General features: G+C 41.0%; 1 protein-coding gene across 1 annotated transcript in view; it reads left to right on the plus strand.

Annotated features, from left to right (window-relative positions):
* LOC133409755 (adhesion G protein-coupled receptor A3) overlaps positions 1-15,898 on the plus strand; it is a 225,467-nt gene that overhangs the window by 38,048 nt on the left and 171,521 nt on the right. Inside the window, exons 3-4 of the mRNA XM_061690192.1 lie at positions 6,292-6,363; positions 15,182-15,253. Of these exons, the coding sequence (XP_061546176.1) occupies positions 6,292-6,363; positions 15,182-15,253 (144 nt within the window). The remainder of the gene's footprint in view (positions 1-6,291; positions 6,364-15,181; positions 15,254-15,898) is intronic.

The following is a 15,898-nucleotide window of genomic DNA, read 5'->3' on the forward strand; positions in this document are numbered from 1 at the left end:
AAGACGAGACCCTGTTCCGTTTACCGACCTTGCCTTTTTGCCTCACGTTCTGAATACTGTTGCCTTTTTTTGGATTGCCTGCCTGTGTACCGACCTCTGCCTGTATATTAAACCTCTCTTTTTTAAACTGTCCATTTGTTTTGGAGTCGTGCATTTTTGGGTCCTATCCTCTGTTCTTTTCATGACAGAAGTTTTTTCATATTTCGGCCCTCATTTGAAAGGAGGGTCCAAGTGTATTCAATCCATGGACATAGTTGAGTTCAGTATAGTTGGTATTCAACTTCAACCTAAATTCACAATTATTATATAGCCTTAATAGTATAATCATCAGTAATAATAAAGGGTCTCTGTGTATTAGATAATGGGCTGAATCCCCCACACCCCCACCCTCTAATATGGACCCAAGCTGTTACTTTCAGTGGGTCCCACGGTGGCAAAGCAGGAACAAAGCTTGTCACTGTTCCCTGGTCAGTTAGTTTTGCCATTTCATTATGGGTTCCCATCACACAAAACTCATTATCTGGGCTCTTGTGAAGAATCTATGTGAAGCAGATCATGTTTCATTTTTACTTCTCACATAGCTTAAAAAAATACTCCTGTTCAAAATTAAGTTTGACTAAATCCATTCGTTAGAGTACCAGTAACTTTCCTTTTTGTCTTGTCTATTTTTGTACATTAGACCCAAATATTATTATTATTATTATTATTATTATTATTATTATTATCATCAGGGCCCGAGCAGTGACAGCTAAGCGACTTATTGTAATCATAATTAGTATTCGTATTTTTTATTTTATTTAAAAAACATGTTTTTTCCTTTATTATTATTATTTTTTTTTAAACAGCAGCTAGGTTAAGTAACTGAACAGCTTGGTGCAGAAAAAGTCTCACAATTTAGGGTTTGGCATCTGCAATTGTTCAGTCTGCAAACTCGATGTCCAAGGCCTGATGAGGCATCTTTTCAAATGTTTAGCTCTTGTTTCCTCTGATGAAATGAATTGTGTTCAGCCTCTGTGTGAAAGCGGCTCCTTGGGAGATGATTGATGAGAGTAAAGAGAGTCTCTGAAGGCCACATCGTTCTGCTGGTTATGATTGTGTGACCAGTGTGAGTCCCTAAGGTTATCCTTATCACATCACGTGTCAGAATTTAAGTCTAGGAACAGTATAAAAAAACATTAATATGATATGAAGTAGGCATGGGCAGATTACCATGTTGATGGTATACTGCTGTTTCAATGACCGCTTCAGTGTACATTTCCGGTAATTAGCCTTTTTTTGTGGGGGATTGGGGGCGCTGCAATATGATCGGCTGCTTGCAAAGACCAGACTGTCACACGGTAAACAATCATCCTCTTTGATCTTAATAAGGAGAGTGAGCAGCCTTTGTTTTCCTCCTTAGTACACGCACACACACACACACACACACACACACACACACACGCATACAAGGAGGTAGAGAGGGTTAAGACTGATAGAGCTGATAAGTACGGTGGCCTGGAAGTGCAAAAAAAAAAAAAAAAAATTGTGAAAGACTTTTACATTTAAGAAAACAAATGCACAAAAGCCAAAAAACTTTTACATTTCAGAAAACAAATTAACAAAAGCCGAAACACTTTTACTTTTCAGAAAACACATTAACAAAAGCAGAAACACTTTTACAAAAGACGAAACACCCTGAAAGGGAACATTCCATTTCACAGACATTCTTAAAAATCCCACAACCTTATCGGCAAGACCTGCCCCGCTTCAACATGATTGGCTTCTGCATCACGGGAAGGGTAGGCTACACAGATGGAACGTGATGTCCATCCCAAATAGCGATTGCATATATGGATGACCTCAACAGCGAGCCTGTATAAGCGTTTAATGCTGTATATACAATATATTGTACTTGATCACATTTCTTAAACCATAAAAAGATAGATTTAAGTGTTAAGGAAGAAGCAAGTTGTTAAAGAGAGAGGATGCTGGCGAGAATTCAAGGGAACGTGGGTATTTGAAAGGAAGCTGCCAGCTCCATTCATTTTTGAACGTACCGAGCGAGGGATCTACCTTGCATACATTCTGGTCACAAGCTTTGCTTTTTCATCGACAGGCACATTATACATTATACAACCCCAATTCCAATGAAGTTGGGACATTGTGTTAAACATAAATAAAAACAGAATACAATGATTTTCAAATAATGTTCAACCTATATTTAATTGAATACACTACAAAGACAAGATATTTAATGTTCAAACTGAATAACTTTATTGTTTTTAGCAAATAATCATTAAATTAGAATGTTATGGCTGCAACACGTTCCAAAAAAGCTGGGACAGGGTCATGTTTACCACTGTGGTACATCACCTTTTCTTTTAACAACATTCAATAAATGTTTGGGAACTGAGGACACTAATTGTTGAAGCTTTGTAGGTAGAATTATTTCCCATTCTTGCTTGCAAGGCCGAAAACCAACATTGAATGCCCGTGACCTTCGCTCCCTCAGGCGGCACTGCATCAAAAACCGACATCAATGTGTAAAGGATATCACCACATCGGCAAGCAACTTCTTTTTCATGGACGCCCCTGCTTATTTTCAACATGACAATGCCAAACCACATTCTGCATTTAACAATGTACTCACGTTATTTTTTGATCAATCCTGATCCACAAATCTATCAAAGTCCTGAATCCGAAATGAACAGCTTGGCAAGTTCTCCAACGAACATGCCGGGTTCCCTCTCGTCATTGTCGGAGTCAGTCTCGTTGCCGGGGGGCTGTTCAGCAATGATGCCGGCGTTTTCCTACCTCCCCACTGGCGAACCAAGGATTCGTTGATCTTGAATTCTCTCGCAGCTGCTCGATTCCCATGTTCCTCCTCGTAACTGATAGTTTGTAGTTTAAACTATGCTTTGTAAGCGTGTCTCTTCGTAGGTCCCATTTTCCTGGGTCCTTAGCCAAACCGATGTTGTTTTGCACAATGCACATACTGGCACTATATACCTGCTGGGGGCGTGACTTTAGCGTCCTCTTTCACACGCATGCTGTCCTCAGTCACGTCCGCCTTTCCTCTATATAAGCAGCGTGTCGGCAGGAAATGCTCCCAGTCAGTCAAGCGGAGCGCTCATCAAAGTCACACAACAACATTTACAGATTTTGGAACTCGGTCCACACATAAGGTGCGCCGCATTATAAGGCGCCCCGTCCATTTTGGAGAAAATGTAAGACTTTTAAGTGCGCCTTGTGGTCGTAAAAATACGATGTGTGTGTGTTTATATATATATATATATATATATAAAATATTCATTCATTCATTCATTCATTCCTTTTCCAAACCGCTTATCTTCAGTAGGGTCGCGGCCGTGCTGGAGCCTATCACAGGTATCTTCGGGCTGGTCATTGGTCTTGCTCTCTCTCAGTATATTATGTGTTTCGGCCTGTCATGATAGCAAATTTTGTAAGACGATATATTATCGCAAAACCTATCACGACAAACGATATTTTTAATGCCACTGATATAATAATATTAGAGCGTAATAATTAAAGAAGATCCTTTTTAAGTACAATTCACTTTTAATTGTAATTCTAAGAATAAAGAACATTGACATTGTAAAAAAATAGTTTAAAAAAACGACTCAGGCTGTGTTCACAAAAATTGCACTTCAACAAATACTAAACATTTTGCACAGAGGTATAAACAGTCATTAATGCCTTAGGTAATATATTGCCAATCAAGTTTCCAGTTGGTTCAGAAAAAGTGCCATGTAGCAACATTAAAAACAACACAAGTAGATCAAAGCAACATGTTTTGATTCAAGATTTGTACTATTTTTCAAAAGTCTGGAACCTTTCTTTAAACCAGGGGTGTCAAACTCATTTTAGTTCGCGGGCCACATTCACTCCAATTAGATTTCAAGCGGGCCAGACTATTACAGACTACAGAATATTTGTGGCTTAAAAATCCATAAATAACTCTTAAAAATTTTACTAAGTACTTTCGCAAAATATTAGCAATTTTTCATTATTATCTTGTTGGAAAATTTGTTGCAAATCATATGAGCAGTCTGAAATTTTTAACCCAAAATTATTTCAACAGTATTATGAATCAGTGAGCGTGCACCATTCAGTTATGCATCCTTTGTAAATGTATACATCAAAATTGAAGTTGTGGCATTCCATGGAAAATAAAACCAAAAAGGTTCCAACAAGGCAGCACGGTGGATGACTGTTTAGAGCGCCAGCCTCACAGTTCTGAGGACTCGGGTTCAAACCCCAGCCCCGCCTGTGTGGCGTTTGCATGTTCTCCCCGTGCCTGCGTGGGTTTTCTCTGGGCACTCCGGTTTCCTCACACATCCCAAAAACATGCATTAATTGAAGACTCTAAGTTGCCCGTAGGTGTGACTGTGAGTGTGAATGGTTGTTTGTTTGTATGTGCCCTGCGATTGGCTGGCAACCAGTTCAGGGTGTTCCCCGCCTCCTGCCTGATGATAGCTGGGATAGGCTCCGGCACGCCCGCGATCCTAGTGAGGAGAAGCGGCTCAGAAAATGGATGGATGGATGGATGAAAAATAGCAGTATCTAATGTTTCATTGTTCTAGCTATGTAATGATTTAGTTTTCTCATCTTGTTGACAATTAGTGCTTTGTCTTTTGTCTTCCTTTCTCCCCTCTAGAAACTTTGTTCTGTTCAACTGATCGACTCTTATTCTCAATAAATATCAATTATAACACTAAGAAAAAAAAAAGAAAAAGAGCAGTGAATGTGTTCTACATTCCCACGGGCCAGATTGGACCCCTTAACGGGCCGGTTCAGGCCCACAGGCCGTATATTTGACACCCCTGCTTTAAACACTGTTTTGGCTGCATTTCTTGTACTGTAATAGTAACGCTATACTGTAGATAATTTGAGCATACGTACGCCATATTCACATTTGTATTTGTTGGGCAAAGGGTGCCATAATTGCAAGCTGACGGAAAACAGGAACTGTCCCACCGTGTTTTTTGTTCCCGGCTGAAGAAATTGGGTGGGATGGTTCTGTTGTTGTCTTTGTTGTGACTTAATATAAATTCGACATAGCAGCTTGTTGGTGTTAGCGAGATAGGCGCGTTCATCTGGCTCGAATCCAAAATGTTCCCACATCGTCGCGGTAGCGTTAGGATTTGGAAGTAATTCCATTTATGTTGCTCAACACTCTGTAACTGCAGCTACCGGCTCGCCATCAGAAAACGTAGTGTATGAGTGCGCCCGCATTTCAGAAGCATGAACGCACACGCGCACACACATACACCTGCACACGCACACACACTCAGAAGCGCATATGGCCAATCTGATCCAATCCAATCTCTTCACTATCTATGATTGGTTTCGACCCATCCTGTGTCTGCTTTCAAGTCGCGGAAATGTTTTTTTCTTCCTCAAATGACTGGGCACCTGTACGCACCCTCTTGTTTTTAGTCACATTCTAGGGTCTAGTCCGAAGACGCAGATTGATCGTATTTTATGCGTCCCTGCAAAGTTTTGCGGGTCTCAGACGCGGGATGCACATCAAACGAGATCCCTGTATGTTTCATTGATTTTTTTGAAACAATATACTGTTAAACATGATATACTGTTTTTGACAAACCTTTGGTTCTGTTTTAATTTTTTTGACTGACTCCAATATATCCTGTGTGAGTTTTTCTAAGAAAAAAACAATTTGGGTTGTTCACGTCTATGTATTTTTATTCCCATTAAATTTGACCACAGGTATATATTCAAACAAAACCAGGAACACGTTTCAGGAAATGTTCCTTGGCCAGCTGAGAAAACCAGAGGCAAGAATTTGGTAGTGCTGGAGTTTTTTTAATTATTTTTTTATTTACATTTTTTTTTTTTTCTGGATGGTGGTAGTCGACACAAAGTCCTTGAATAAAACTGCATCGTGTGTTATTCCCTCTCAGTTGGATATGGTCAGGATGTTAAGCAAACAGGAAATGGTTTGGACTGTCTGGCGAGCATGTACTTTTTAAAGATTGAAAACCAAAATAGAATTTAAAATGGCTATTACATAATAATGTATGTATTGAGCTTGATATGATCTGATCTGTTTATCTTTATACAACTCAGCATTTCTCGTGTTTGGTTTTTATGAACCCTAAGCAAGTACTTTCATTAGTTGACCACTGCTGGCAAAATGTTATTCATTTAACTAAGAAAATCAACCTGTAGATTTGTATGAAGTCACATTTGCATGGAAGGCATGCGCTCACAGCCACTGCATCACCTCTTTAACTCTTTTTCTCTGACTCTTTCTTGTTTGTCCTCCAGTGATCTGAGGAATAATCTGATAAGCACAGTGGAGCCCTGGGCCTTCCGTGGTCTGCTGACTTTAAGGAGACTGTAAGTATTATAAAGTCTACTAATAGTCCTCTTTAGAGGACAACGGAAGAACTCATCTGGCTTTAGAAGATTACAAGAACATATTGCAGTATATTAACTACTATGTCAAAATTAACTGAAATATATACACTCCCCTCCAAAAGTATTAGAACAGTGAGGTCGATTCCTTTATTTTTGCTGGAGACTGAAAACATTTAAAAACATAAGATGACAACATTTTAGCTGTTGTTCCATTGTATTTAAATCTTTATCTGATACTCAACCCAGACGATTTAAAGGATGTTTAGGTGAGCAAAAGTATTGGCACTGATAGACATGAAGACAGATTAAAGTGAATAAGACTCAATATTTCGTTGCAAATCCTTTGCAACTGCATCAACCCTGTTACTCTAAATATGTTCTGAGGGTTTACCTGCGGAGATTGACTTGACCAGTCAAACATTCCACTTGTTGCACATGAGTTTTTTTTTTTTCTTTTGAGTCATTGCCTTTCTGCATTATGAAGGATTTGGTTTCATTCATTCTTTGAACTGGCAAAACATTGCTGTCGATGTGCCAGTTCAATGCTGCTATCATATGATAGGTCAGTGGAGATTAAGGAGTCTCTACCAGAAGCCATTACCTCCATTCTACTGTACTTTTTAGACCGTGAGCAAATTATTTCTCTCTCCAAACTTTAGCCTTCCAATTATTTTGGTAAAGGTTCATCATTGTGTCAGTGGGTAACACTTTGTTCCCATTTTTTAATGCTTTTGGGGAAAAAAAATTACATTGTGTCAGGATTCAGGTTGCAAGTTGGACCCAGATGCAGAGAGGACAGGGAGGTGAATTTGTGAATAAAGGTTTATTGGCAGCTTGGAAGCGAACAAAGGAACTCCGAGAATTAAATCCGGGATTGGCAAGGTTCCAACGAGGACTGGTCTGGCAGGGTTGGAGTCAGTGTTGTCGGTGGGCCGCAAGAGGTGAGCACTGGTTTGCAGGGAGCAAGGGCAGATGGCAGACTGGGGACAAAGAACAAGACTTAGGTAGAGGTAACTCAGTAGGTCTTCAGGAAGCAAAAAGATAGGCAAAGTGGCTAGGCTACGAACTCGACGTAGAGCGTTGATAGTCTGGCGACGAGTTGCAGTCCCACAGCTTAAGAGCAGTCGGGTGTAATTAGGATGATTAGGATGACAAGGCTGCTAGACTCCAACAAGGCGCAGCTGCTAGACTCAAACACATCAACCCTGCAAAGCACTCATGACACACACACACACACACACACAGACACAAGGGCTGGACTCAGGGTGCTGAAACAGCAGCCCTGACAGTACCCCTCGTCCCACGAGCGCCACCCGGCGCACGAGCCAAGCAATCAGAGTGGGCACTATGGAAGTTGCGGATCAACGTCTTGCACAGGATCAACCGCGCAGGGACCCAACTCCGCTCCATAGCCCTCCCAGTCAACCAGGTACTGGAGGCCGCGACGCATATCCAGGAGTCTGTCCACGGCCCAAGCAGGCTGACCACAGACCACCAAGGAAGGAGGAGGGGGTGGCACAGAGGACTGGAAGAAACCAGTTTTATCAGGGAAACATGGAAGGTGGGGTGAATGCGGAGAGAGGCAGGGAGCTTACGGCGTACCGCACATGGATTTACCACAGCCAGAATCTCATAGGGACCAATGAAATGGGGGGACGGTTTTTTTTGATCTGACCAACCGTGTAAGCGGGCGCAGGGATGCGGCGACGTTTGGTTTGTACCTGAGACATGGGAGAGGACCGGAGAAGGGCCGCGCGGGCCTGCTTCCAGACCTTGGAGCACCGGCGTAGAGCGTTGGAGTCCCACAACGTTTTAAGGGCAGTCAGGTGTAATTAGGATGACAAGGTGCAGCTGCGAGACTCCAACACGTCAACCCTGCAAAGCACTCATGACACACACACACGGGCTGGACTCAGGTTGCTGTAACAGCAGCCCTGACACATTGCGATTTTCTTAACCCTGGGATATATATTGCAATGATTCAAAAAAGCACATATTTCTCCTTTTCCCCTCTGTAAAATAACTATGCTCAGTAGAGCACAAAGGTATACGGAGTCATTTGTATGAAGTCTACCTGTATTTAAATGGACTTTATTAGTAGTAGTAGTCCAGTCAGACATGAAGTTAAAGTCATTTATTTTCATGCTCAGTTATACTGTAGAACATAGGTGTCAAACTCATGGTCCGGGGGCCAGATGCGGCCCGCCACATAATTTTATGTAGTCCGTGAAAGCAAATCATGCGCGTCCACTTATGTGATTTCTGCTGAAATCTGTACCCAAATTCAAAATTGTCATAATATTAAGCAATAATGTTGAGATTTTGCATTTTTCTGTTACCAAACCCTTCTTCCACAGTAACTTAAATAATACTTGAACAAACTATTATCCTAGTCTTCTGATTTCAAAACTAGTTATCCCTCAATTTGTTGTGTAATGGTAATAATATGATTTGGTGATTAAACATTTCGCTGTTCTAACGGCCCTCTGAGGGAAATCATAACTACAATGCGACCCGAGACAAAAATGATTTTGACACCCCTGCTGTAGACTCATTAGTACAGTAAATACCCAAGATTATTCATTTGATTTTAACCACCAATCTGTTATTTTACACCTTTGTTTTAACATATACATTAGTATGCATTAGAGTTTATTACTTTAAGTAAAAAATTGTTGTGTTTGTCCCTTCAATAATGCCCCCGACCCCCGACCACTCAAATGTAATCTGTTGCAACATGCTTTCGTTCGTCACATTCTGAAGAGAGATACAGCAATTGTAATTGTTTACTGTGTCCTCATTAATAGTTATCATCCAAAAAATAATTATACAACACTTTTGGCTGCTCAGTGTGTGTTGTTTGATGGGTTATAATTTACCGTAAAATCAGCGATAATAGCATGTCCAACCAGGTCCCTCTGCTGGTGACTTATTAATATTAGAGTTGACTTGACTGCATATCAATACACCAACATTGCACAGGATCCAGCGATGTGATTATTACGCACACGTATGTTGCAATGATGCTCAAACGATATATTGTGCAGCCTTAGTTTGCATCTTCTGGTGTGTAGTCTTTGTTTCTGAAGACTTCTGCAAACAGTAGATTGTGATACTTTCACTCCTGCCCTCCGGAGGGTGTTGCTGATGTAATCAACAGTTGTTTTGGGGACTTCTTTGCAGCTCTCACAATGTTTGTTGTCAAATGCAGTTGTTTTCCTCGATCTACCCGTTTGGTGTCTGTGACATACAAGATCAGTTATTTCAGTCTTCTTCAGGACATTCCAAATGGTTTTATTGGCTGTGGTTGATTTTATCTTCTCTATTTTGCTTTTGTAATATATAGAGTGACTCTAACTACCAGAGACAAATTTGTACGCATTCATTGCTATTTCTTGTTTAAATAATCAATGTAAGAGGCCAACTTGGCAAGAATACACACTTGTCCGTCACATGTTGAAATAATTTTGCTTGCATGAAAAAGTCAGACTGAGGCTTTATTGTATAGTGTATAGCCTGCAGGCCACATCCGGCCCATCCACAGTTTCTGACGAGCCCTTGCAAATCGTTATGGATTCAATATAGAACGTAAAATACCCTCAGCGCTATTCTTTTTAAAATAAATGATTTTATTTTGAAAGCGCCTCTGCCCATCTCGCCACAGGGAGTAACGACAGGGCTGTCTCATGTTTGTGTTTGTGCATGGGTGTGGGCGGGGGAGCACAAGCAAGAGCTGCGTGTATGAAAGCTCCGGTTTGTTTCCTCGTGTTAGCAATATTCTTATTTCCTATATGGTGGAGGGAAGAGCGGAATTTACACTGATAATGATTTGGGTGTCTCAATTAGGAACCGCTAACATGAGTTAGCAATTGGTGCTTGAGAACTGTGGAAAATTGATTCATATTGTAGATGTTTTTTTTTGTGAATTTTGATTAAATAGTGATATCATGTTGGTATGTAATCTGAATATGACTGCTTATGATTTTGTTTAACATTTTTTTTCAATTGTAACAACATACAGCAGATCAACACAAGCAGCAGCTTATCAAAACAATACAATTTAATGCTTTATGTAACGATATTAAATTAATAAATTTTTTATCAGCTCCAGATGTAAGTACCTTGAAATACAAAGCTAAAATGTCGACCTCTCGTATTTATCTTTTGGTGTACAATCCAAATGTTTTCTTTCAACAGCAAATAAAAGGCCTCTACTGTATGGTCCAATGCTGTTGAAGTGGTGTTTAAAAATGAAGCCAAAGTTAAGCAGCTACAATTTCTTTTCTCAGGGAAGGATCGTTTACTGAGGAAACAATGCCCTGTGTTTTTGTTAATACAGAAGGACACATTCATATGTGGGAGCTTACAGGTTTTGCCCTTAACTCTTAAATCAACTAACTGCTAACTCAACTCATAATTTGGGGACTTGAACAACTGATCTTCTGGTGATACTGCTGGCCAATTTATTAAGACTGGATTTTCTACCCTTTTGGGCTACCGGTCCACTTATCATGATTTCGTTTTATTTATATTTCAAATTATATTAAAAAAAATAAAAAAATGAGCCAGTTGACTGCATTAAACATAGCTGGACATGGTTATAGTACTGAACACAGTGCTGTTTTTGCAGTTGTGCTCACAGCATTTATCTAATACCACAAATGTTTGGTAGTGTGTATTAGATACTGTACACCAAATTCTAAACCCACCGGATATGCTGACAAAGGTTATTTTAAAGGGATGGATATGCTTATATGCTTTTTTTAATAAACGCCATATGGCCAACTACTGTTTCCGAAGTGAAGGAGAAGCTAAGTGTTAATTTAAGTGCTCCCTAACCGGTGATTATGTGAGCGCTCTGCTTATTTTCCCACAGCTGCTCCAGCAAAGCTGGTCTTTAATTACAGATCATGAGGGCACGGATCCACGGACGCGCAAACCCCTCTGTATTTTCATGTTTGAGCGTCTGTATACTGTATATAAGGTTAAACAAGGTTAGTAAGTGGATGAATAGGGGCAAGGAATGGGAGTAATCAATGGGAGTAATCAACTAGACTTTACATCGATCAGATCAGCCTGACAAAAGTGCAAAAAGACATCTTCAAATCATATATTACCTAGACTTTACACCGATCCGATTGGCTTGATCGGTATCGACCTACAATTAGCATTTTATGCTGATTGGCTTTATTGTCACAATTCGCCGATCCGAGCAATGACATTGGGGAAAAAAAAGAACATTTACTCCGAATTGCCATTGTGTGTAGAGTATATTTGAATCCAAAAGCTAGTTTATTTTATCCTTTGTCACATTTCTTTTGACGTAGTACTTTAAATATCTGACCGCCAATAAAGTTATTTAAAAAAAAAACAAGCATGTCGGCGGTGTGGGACATACAACACGTAATGCCTGTATCAGACTACAAGACAAATTCGGTCTTTCACGCTTGCACATTGCATGTCAGACTACAGCAATAAAATCTTGTATTCCGATACCACCGCATCCCGTCTTTTACGATCACTGGGCTTTCTTTACCTTGTAAACTCAAACGCGACCGGATACACTCGTTACCATGGCGACGACAACAACAATAGATTGCATTGTGTGTTTTCGTATAATTTATAAGAACAAAATGGGGGAAAACGTGTGCTTATGGTCACCGGTGCTCGGGAGAGGACATTCATTCAAGGATTGCTTGAGGTATGTTCACATAGTTTTAATACAATACCACTCGCAAGCAGACAACAAAACGTTATGTAGCCTAGCAAGCTAGTGCTAGCACTAACGGTTGTATGTAAACATGCTGGTGTTATGTCGATTCATGCTCTAAAGTTGACTCTTAAAGGCATGGGCATTCTTGGTTTCTTTTCCTCAAGCTTAGTGACATTGTAGGATGATTTATATTTCTGAGCAGCCTGTGTAATATATTTTAATTTCAAATGTGGATATTTCATTTGAAAAGACAGGGAAGGTATGTCAGATTATTTATTCATGCATTGCATGCAGTGGAGGTCCTATTTTATTATTTCAATTTTGGGACTACTGTAATGTATTGGCGAAGGGATGTGTTGTAATGGGGAGTCGGAATCGTCATTCTCTCGCCTTGTGATGTTCTTTCACTCACGACCTTTGACTTGAGATAAACACTTACAAGTACACCATTAAAGAGTGTTCCTGTTAAAATATGCTTAAATAATTAGGCAGATCATCTCTTCGAGGGGGAGCGGCGGTGGCGGTGGCCTGAAGTGCGCCGGCCCGTGGAGCTTTTTGGTCGCCGGTGGCGGCGGCCGGGATATGGCTTCACAAAGCTGGGGTCCACTAGCAGCCGATCCCGGCCCGTGGGTCTGCGTTTGCTGGGACGGAAGATGGCGCGAACAACAAGACGCCTCTTGCCCAATCGATTGCGACGCGACACTCAGACCGGCGTAGCGGCTACACTGTAGCCTTCAGAGGTAGTGTTGTTTCGGTCGCGAACATTTCATTCAGAAGAACAAATATTTTTATTGAACGAACTGAACCAAATCAGTTGATGAAACGATTCATTCAGTTATCTTGGCCGCCACCCACCGCCGTCAGGCAAGCGAGTTGGCTGGGAGCGGAAACCGAACTGCTGAAGTGTTCTGTCACTCACTTCTGAATCATCGGCGAATGACCAATGAGCAGCCAGCGTGCAGGCGGGGGCCGGACTTCATTAAACGTACTGCCGTGTGATTTGCGATCCGCCAGCGTTGTCAATCACTTCGGCGAAAGACCAATGAGCAGCCAGCGACAGGCAGCGCCATGCAAGTGAACTGAGTGATTCGTTCAGTGAACTGGTGTACTGAGGAACTGAAGTGTGATTCATTCAGGGGAGGGACTTAAGTGAACTGAGTGATTCGTTCAGGGAACTGGTGTACTGAGGAACTGAAGAAGTGAAGAGTGATTCGTTCGTCGAACTTGTTCATTTGTGATCCGCGATGTACTAGTACAATGAGTGATTCGTTTGCGCAAGGAATGACGTACTACGCAGTGAACGTACTCATGAGGGATTTGAACCGCAAGTCTTGACATCCTCGCAGGGATAGCTTTCACTAGCAGCCGTTTCTTCAAGCTAACGGCTCATGTTGAGTCAGTCAAGCACATGAAAACAAGCACACATATTTAAAATAAATGTAAATTAATAATCAATGTTTTTACGTACACATACATATCATTCCCTCTGAGTCGCTAATGCGATTATTAAAGCTTTTTATTTCATTATATTAGTAATAACAACACAAACTTCTATAGCGCTTCGCAAGACACTCAAAGACGCTTTCCACTAATCAGATGACAATAACAGTAAGGTGAGTGAGCAGGAAGCCAGGCTGGCGGGTGCTGGTGTCAGCGATGCTGTCCACCGCGGTGGAATGCAGAAAAGTCACGCTGGCTGGCGAGAACCTAGCTGGACGTCAGGGGACGCAGAAGGATGGTCGGTAGCTGAGCTCGCTGCGCGCATGTTCACGACTCACAACGGAAGCCAGGTGTTCGAGAGCTTGCTGAGAGAGAGATAGGTAGGTGATCATTCAGCTAAAGTTTTTTTTTTTAAATTAAAACATTTTGGTTTTTTTTTATATAAATAATCTCCCCACTTTTCCTACTTTACAATACATGACAACAACAACGCATAGTCCTTCGGTGAATGTGTTGAGTGAACGTGAATATCAGGGATGGCTCATTAAATGAATGAGGAAGCGCTTGAATGATTTTGTGGAAAAGAATTGAACGATTCGGTGAATGAATCTTTTGAACAAATCTTTTTAATGAACTGATTCAAATGATTCAGTACACTCAAAAGAACTGCCGTCCCCATCACTATTGAGAGGGACTCAGGGCACAAAGTTGTCTTACCCCTGCATCTCTCCCAGCCTTTTAGTCACCTGGGCCAGTCAGCCAATCGGTGTATTTTTTTGTTCTTACTCATTCAATCAGGTGTGTTTATACTCTTAATGAGGAAGTGGAGTGCAGTAGCCCAGCTGTAGCAGCCTGGCTAAGTGGCGTGGCTGTGTGTAGCCGGTGCTCTGCACTGTCCAGCGCTTCTGCGCATGCGCAAACTAGACGACAGTCAGTTCCGCTTGACGGACGGATCACACACACCATCTGTCACTGTCTCAGCCCATTTTCCCTAAGAACTTTATGTTAAATGAACCCAGTCACAAAAAACAAACAATCATTCTAAGGAATAAAAAGATAATTCAGCATGATTAAACAGAATTTCAAGATAATTTTGTTGCTCTACAGGTCCGGTCAACAAAAACAGGCGCAGAAGCGTAGGAAGTGCAGTTTGACAAAGCCGCTTGACACGACAGAACACAAAATGAGAAATGAAATATTAAGCACAACATTTTATACAGAGACAAGACCACAACAATATCGAGGCACTTTAATTTTACAATATCGTGAATATTGCTACAACTTACATCTGGAGTCAAATTCTTTCAAAGCAGCATAAGCATATGTTGGCGATGCAAAGAGAACTTTCAAATTTGTCTGACTGAATGGCAAATTAGGATAAACTGGACTTTACAGAGAACCTGTTTATTTGTCCACATTCATTTTTCAAAAATTAGATGTGAAGTACATTTTAGAAAGGGTGGAGTTCCAAATGCAAAGTAGCAGCCAATAATACAGAAAGCACCTTCAAATCTGCTACAGTACATACCAATAAAGCTACCTCATTATGTTACAGTATAAAGTACAATACTAGGTCAATTCATCATCTCTCTACACACAATATTTTAACAATGTATTTTACCATGGCCTTTTCTGTCATTACAGGGACCTGTCCAACAACAGGATAGGTTGCCTCTACCCCGAAATGTTTCTGGATCTTGGCAACCTTTTAAAATTGTAAGTTATGTGTTTCTGTTGATAATATAATATTAGAGGTCTCATCACTATTATTTAATTCAGTACTATTCTTAAACTATTATAACTAGTAAGTGGCAGTAATCCCAGAACTCGTTGGTGGAAACCAGCGGATGCAGTCAAGCTGAAGAAGAAGCCCTATTAGGCCTTTATGGCATTCAACCCAAAAAGGAAAGAAGGGGGGCACTGGGAAAACAGGGGTACTGTACCCCCTGATACTGGGCTGTTCAGTCCCTGTATGACCTGTCAGTGTTTGGTCCGCATTGCCAACAGTAAATCGGATTCGCACTCATTCAATACTGTTCTTTGTTCCTGGGTCTGTTCATAAGCTTTATGGGCAGACGTTTTAGGTGCATACGAGGCATTGAGGGAGTCTGGTTTGGCGTGTATGCGTTTTGCAAATAATGTGGTTCTGTTGGCTTCATCAAGCTGTGATCTTTAACCCTTACTTGAATGGTTTGCAGCTGGGTTTGAAGCAATTCGGATGAGAATCAGCTGAAATAAGTATCGAAAGAACTAAGACCACTGATGCAAGTGGCCGGAATGAGTTTTATCCGCAAGGTGTCTGGGCTCTCTCTCCCTTAGAGAAGGATGAGAAGCTCAGTCATCCGGGACAGACTCAGAGTA

This window comes from Phycodurus eques, chromosome 11 (genome assembly GCF_024500275.1).
Source record: "Phycodurus eques isolate BA_2022a chromosome 11, UOR_Pequ_1.1, whole genome shotgun sequence".
Lineage (NCBI taxonomy): Eukaryota > Metazoa > Chordata > Actinopteri > Syngnathiformes > Syngnathidae > Phycodurus > Phycodurus eques.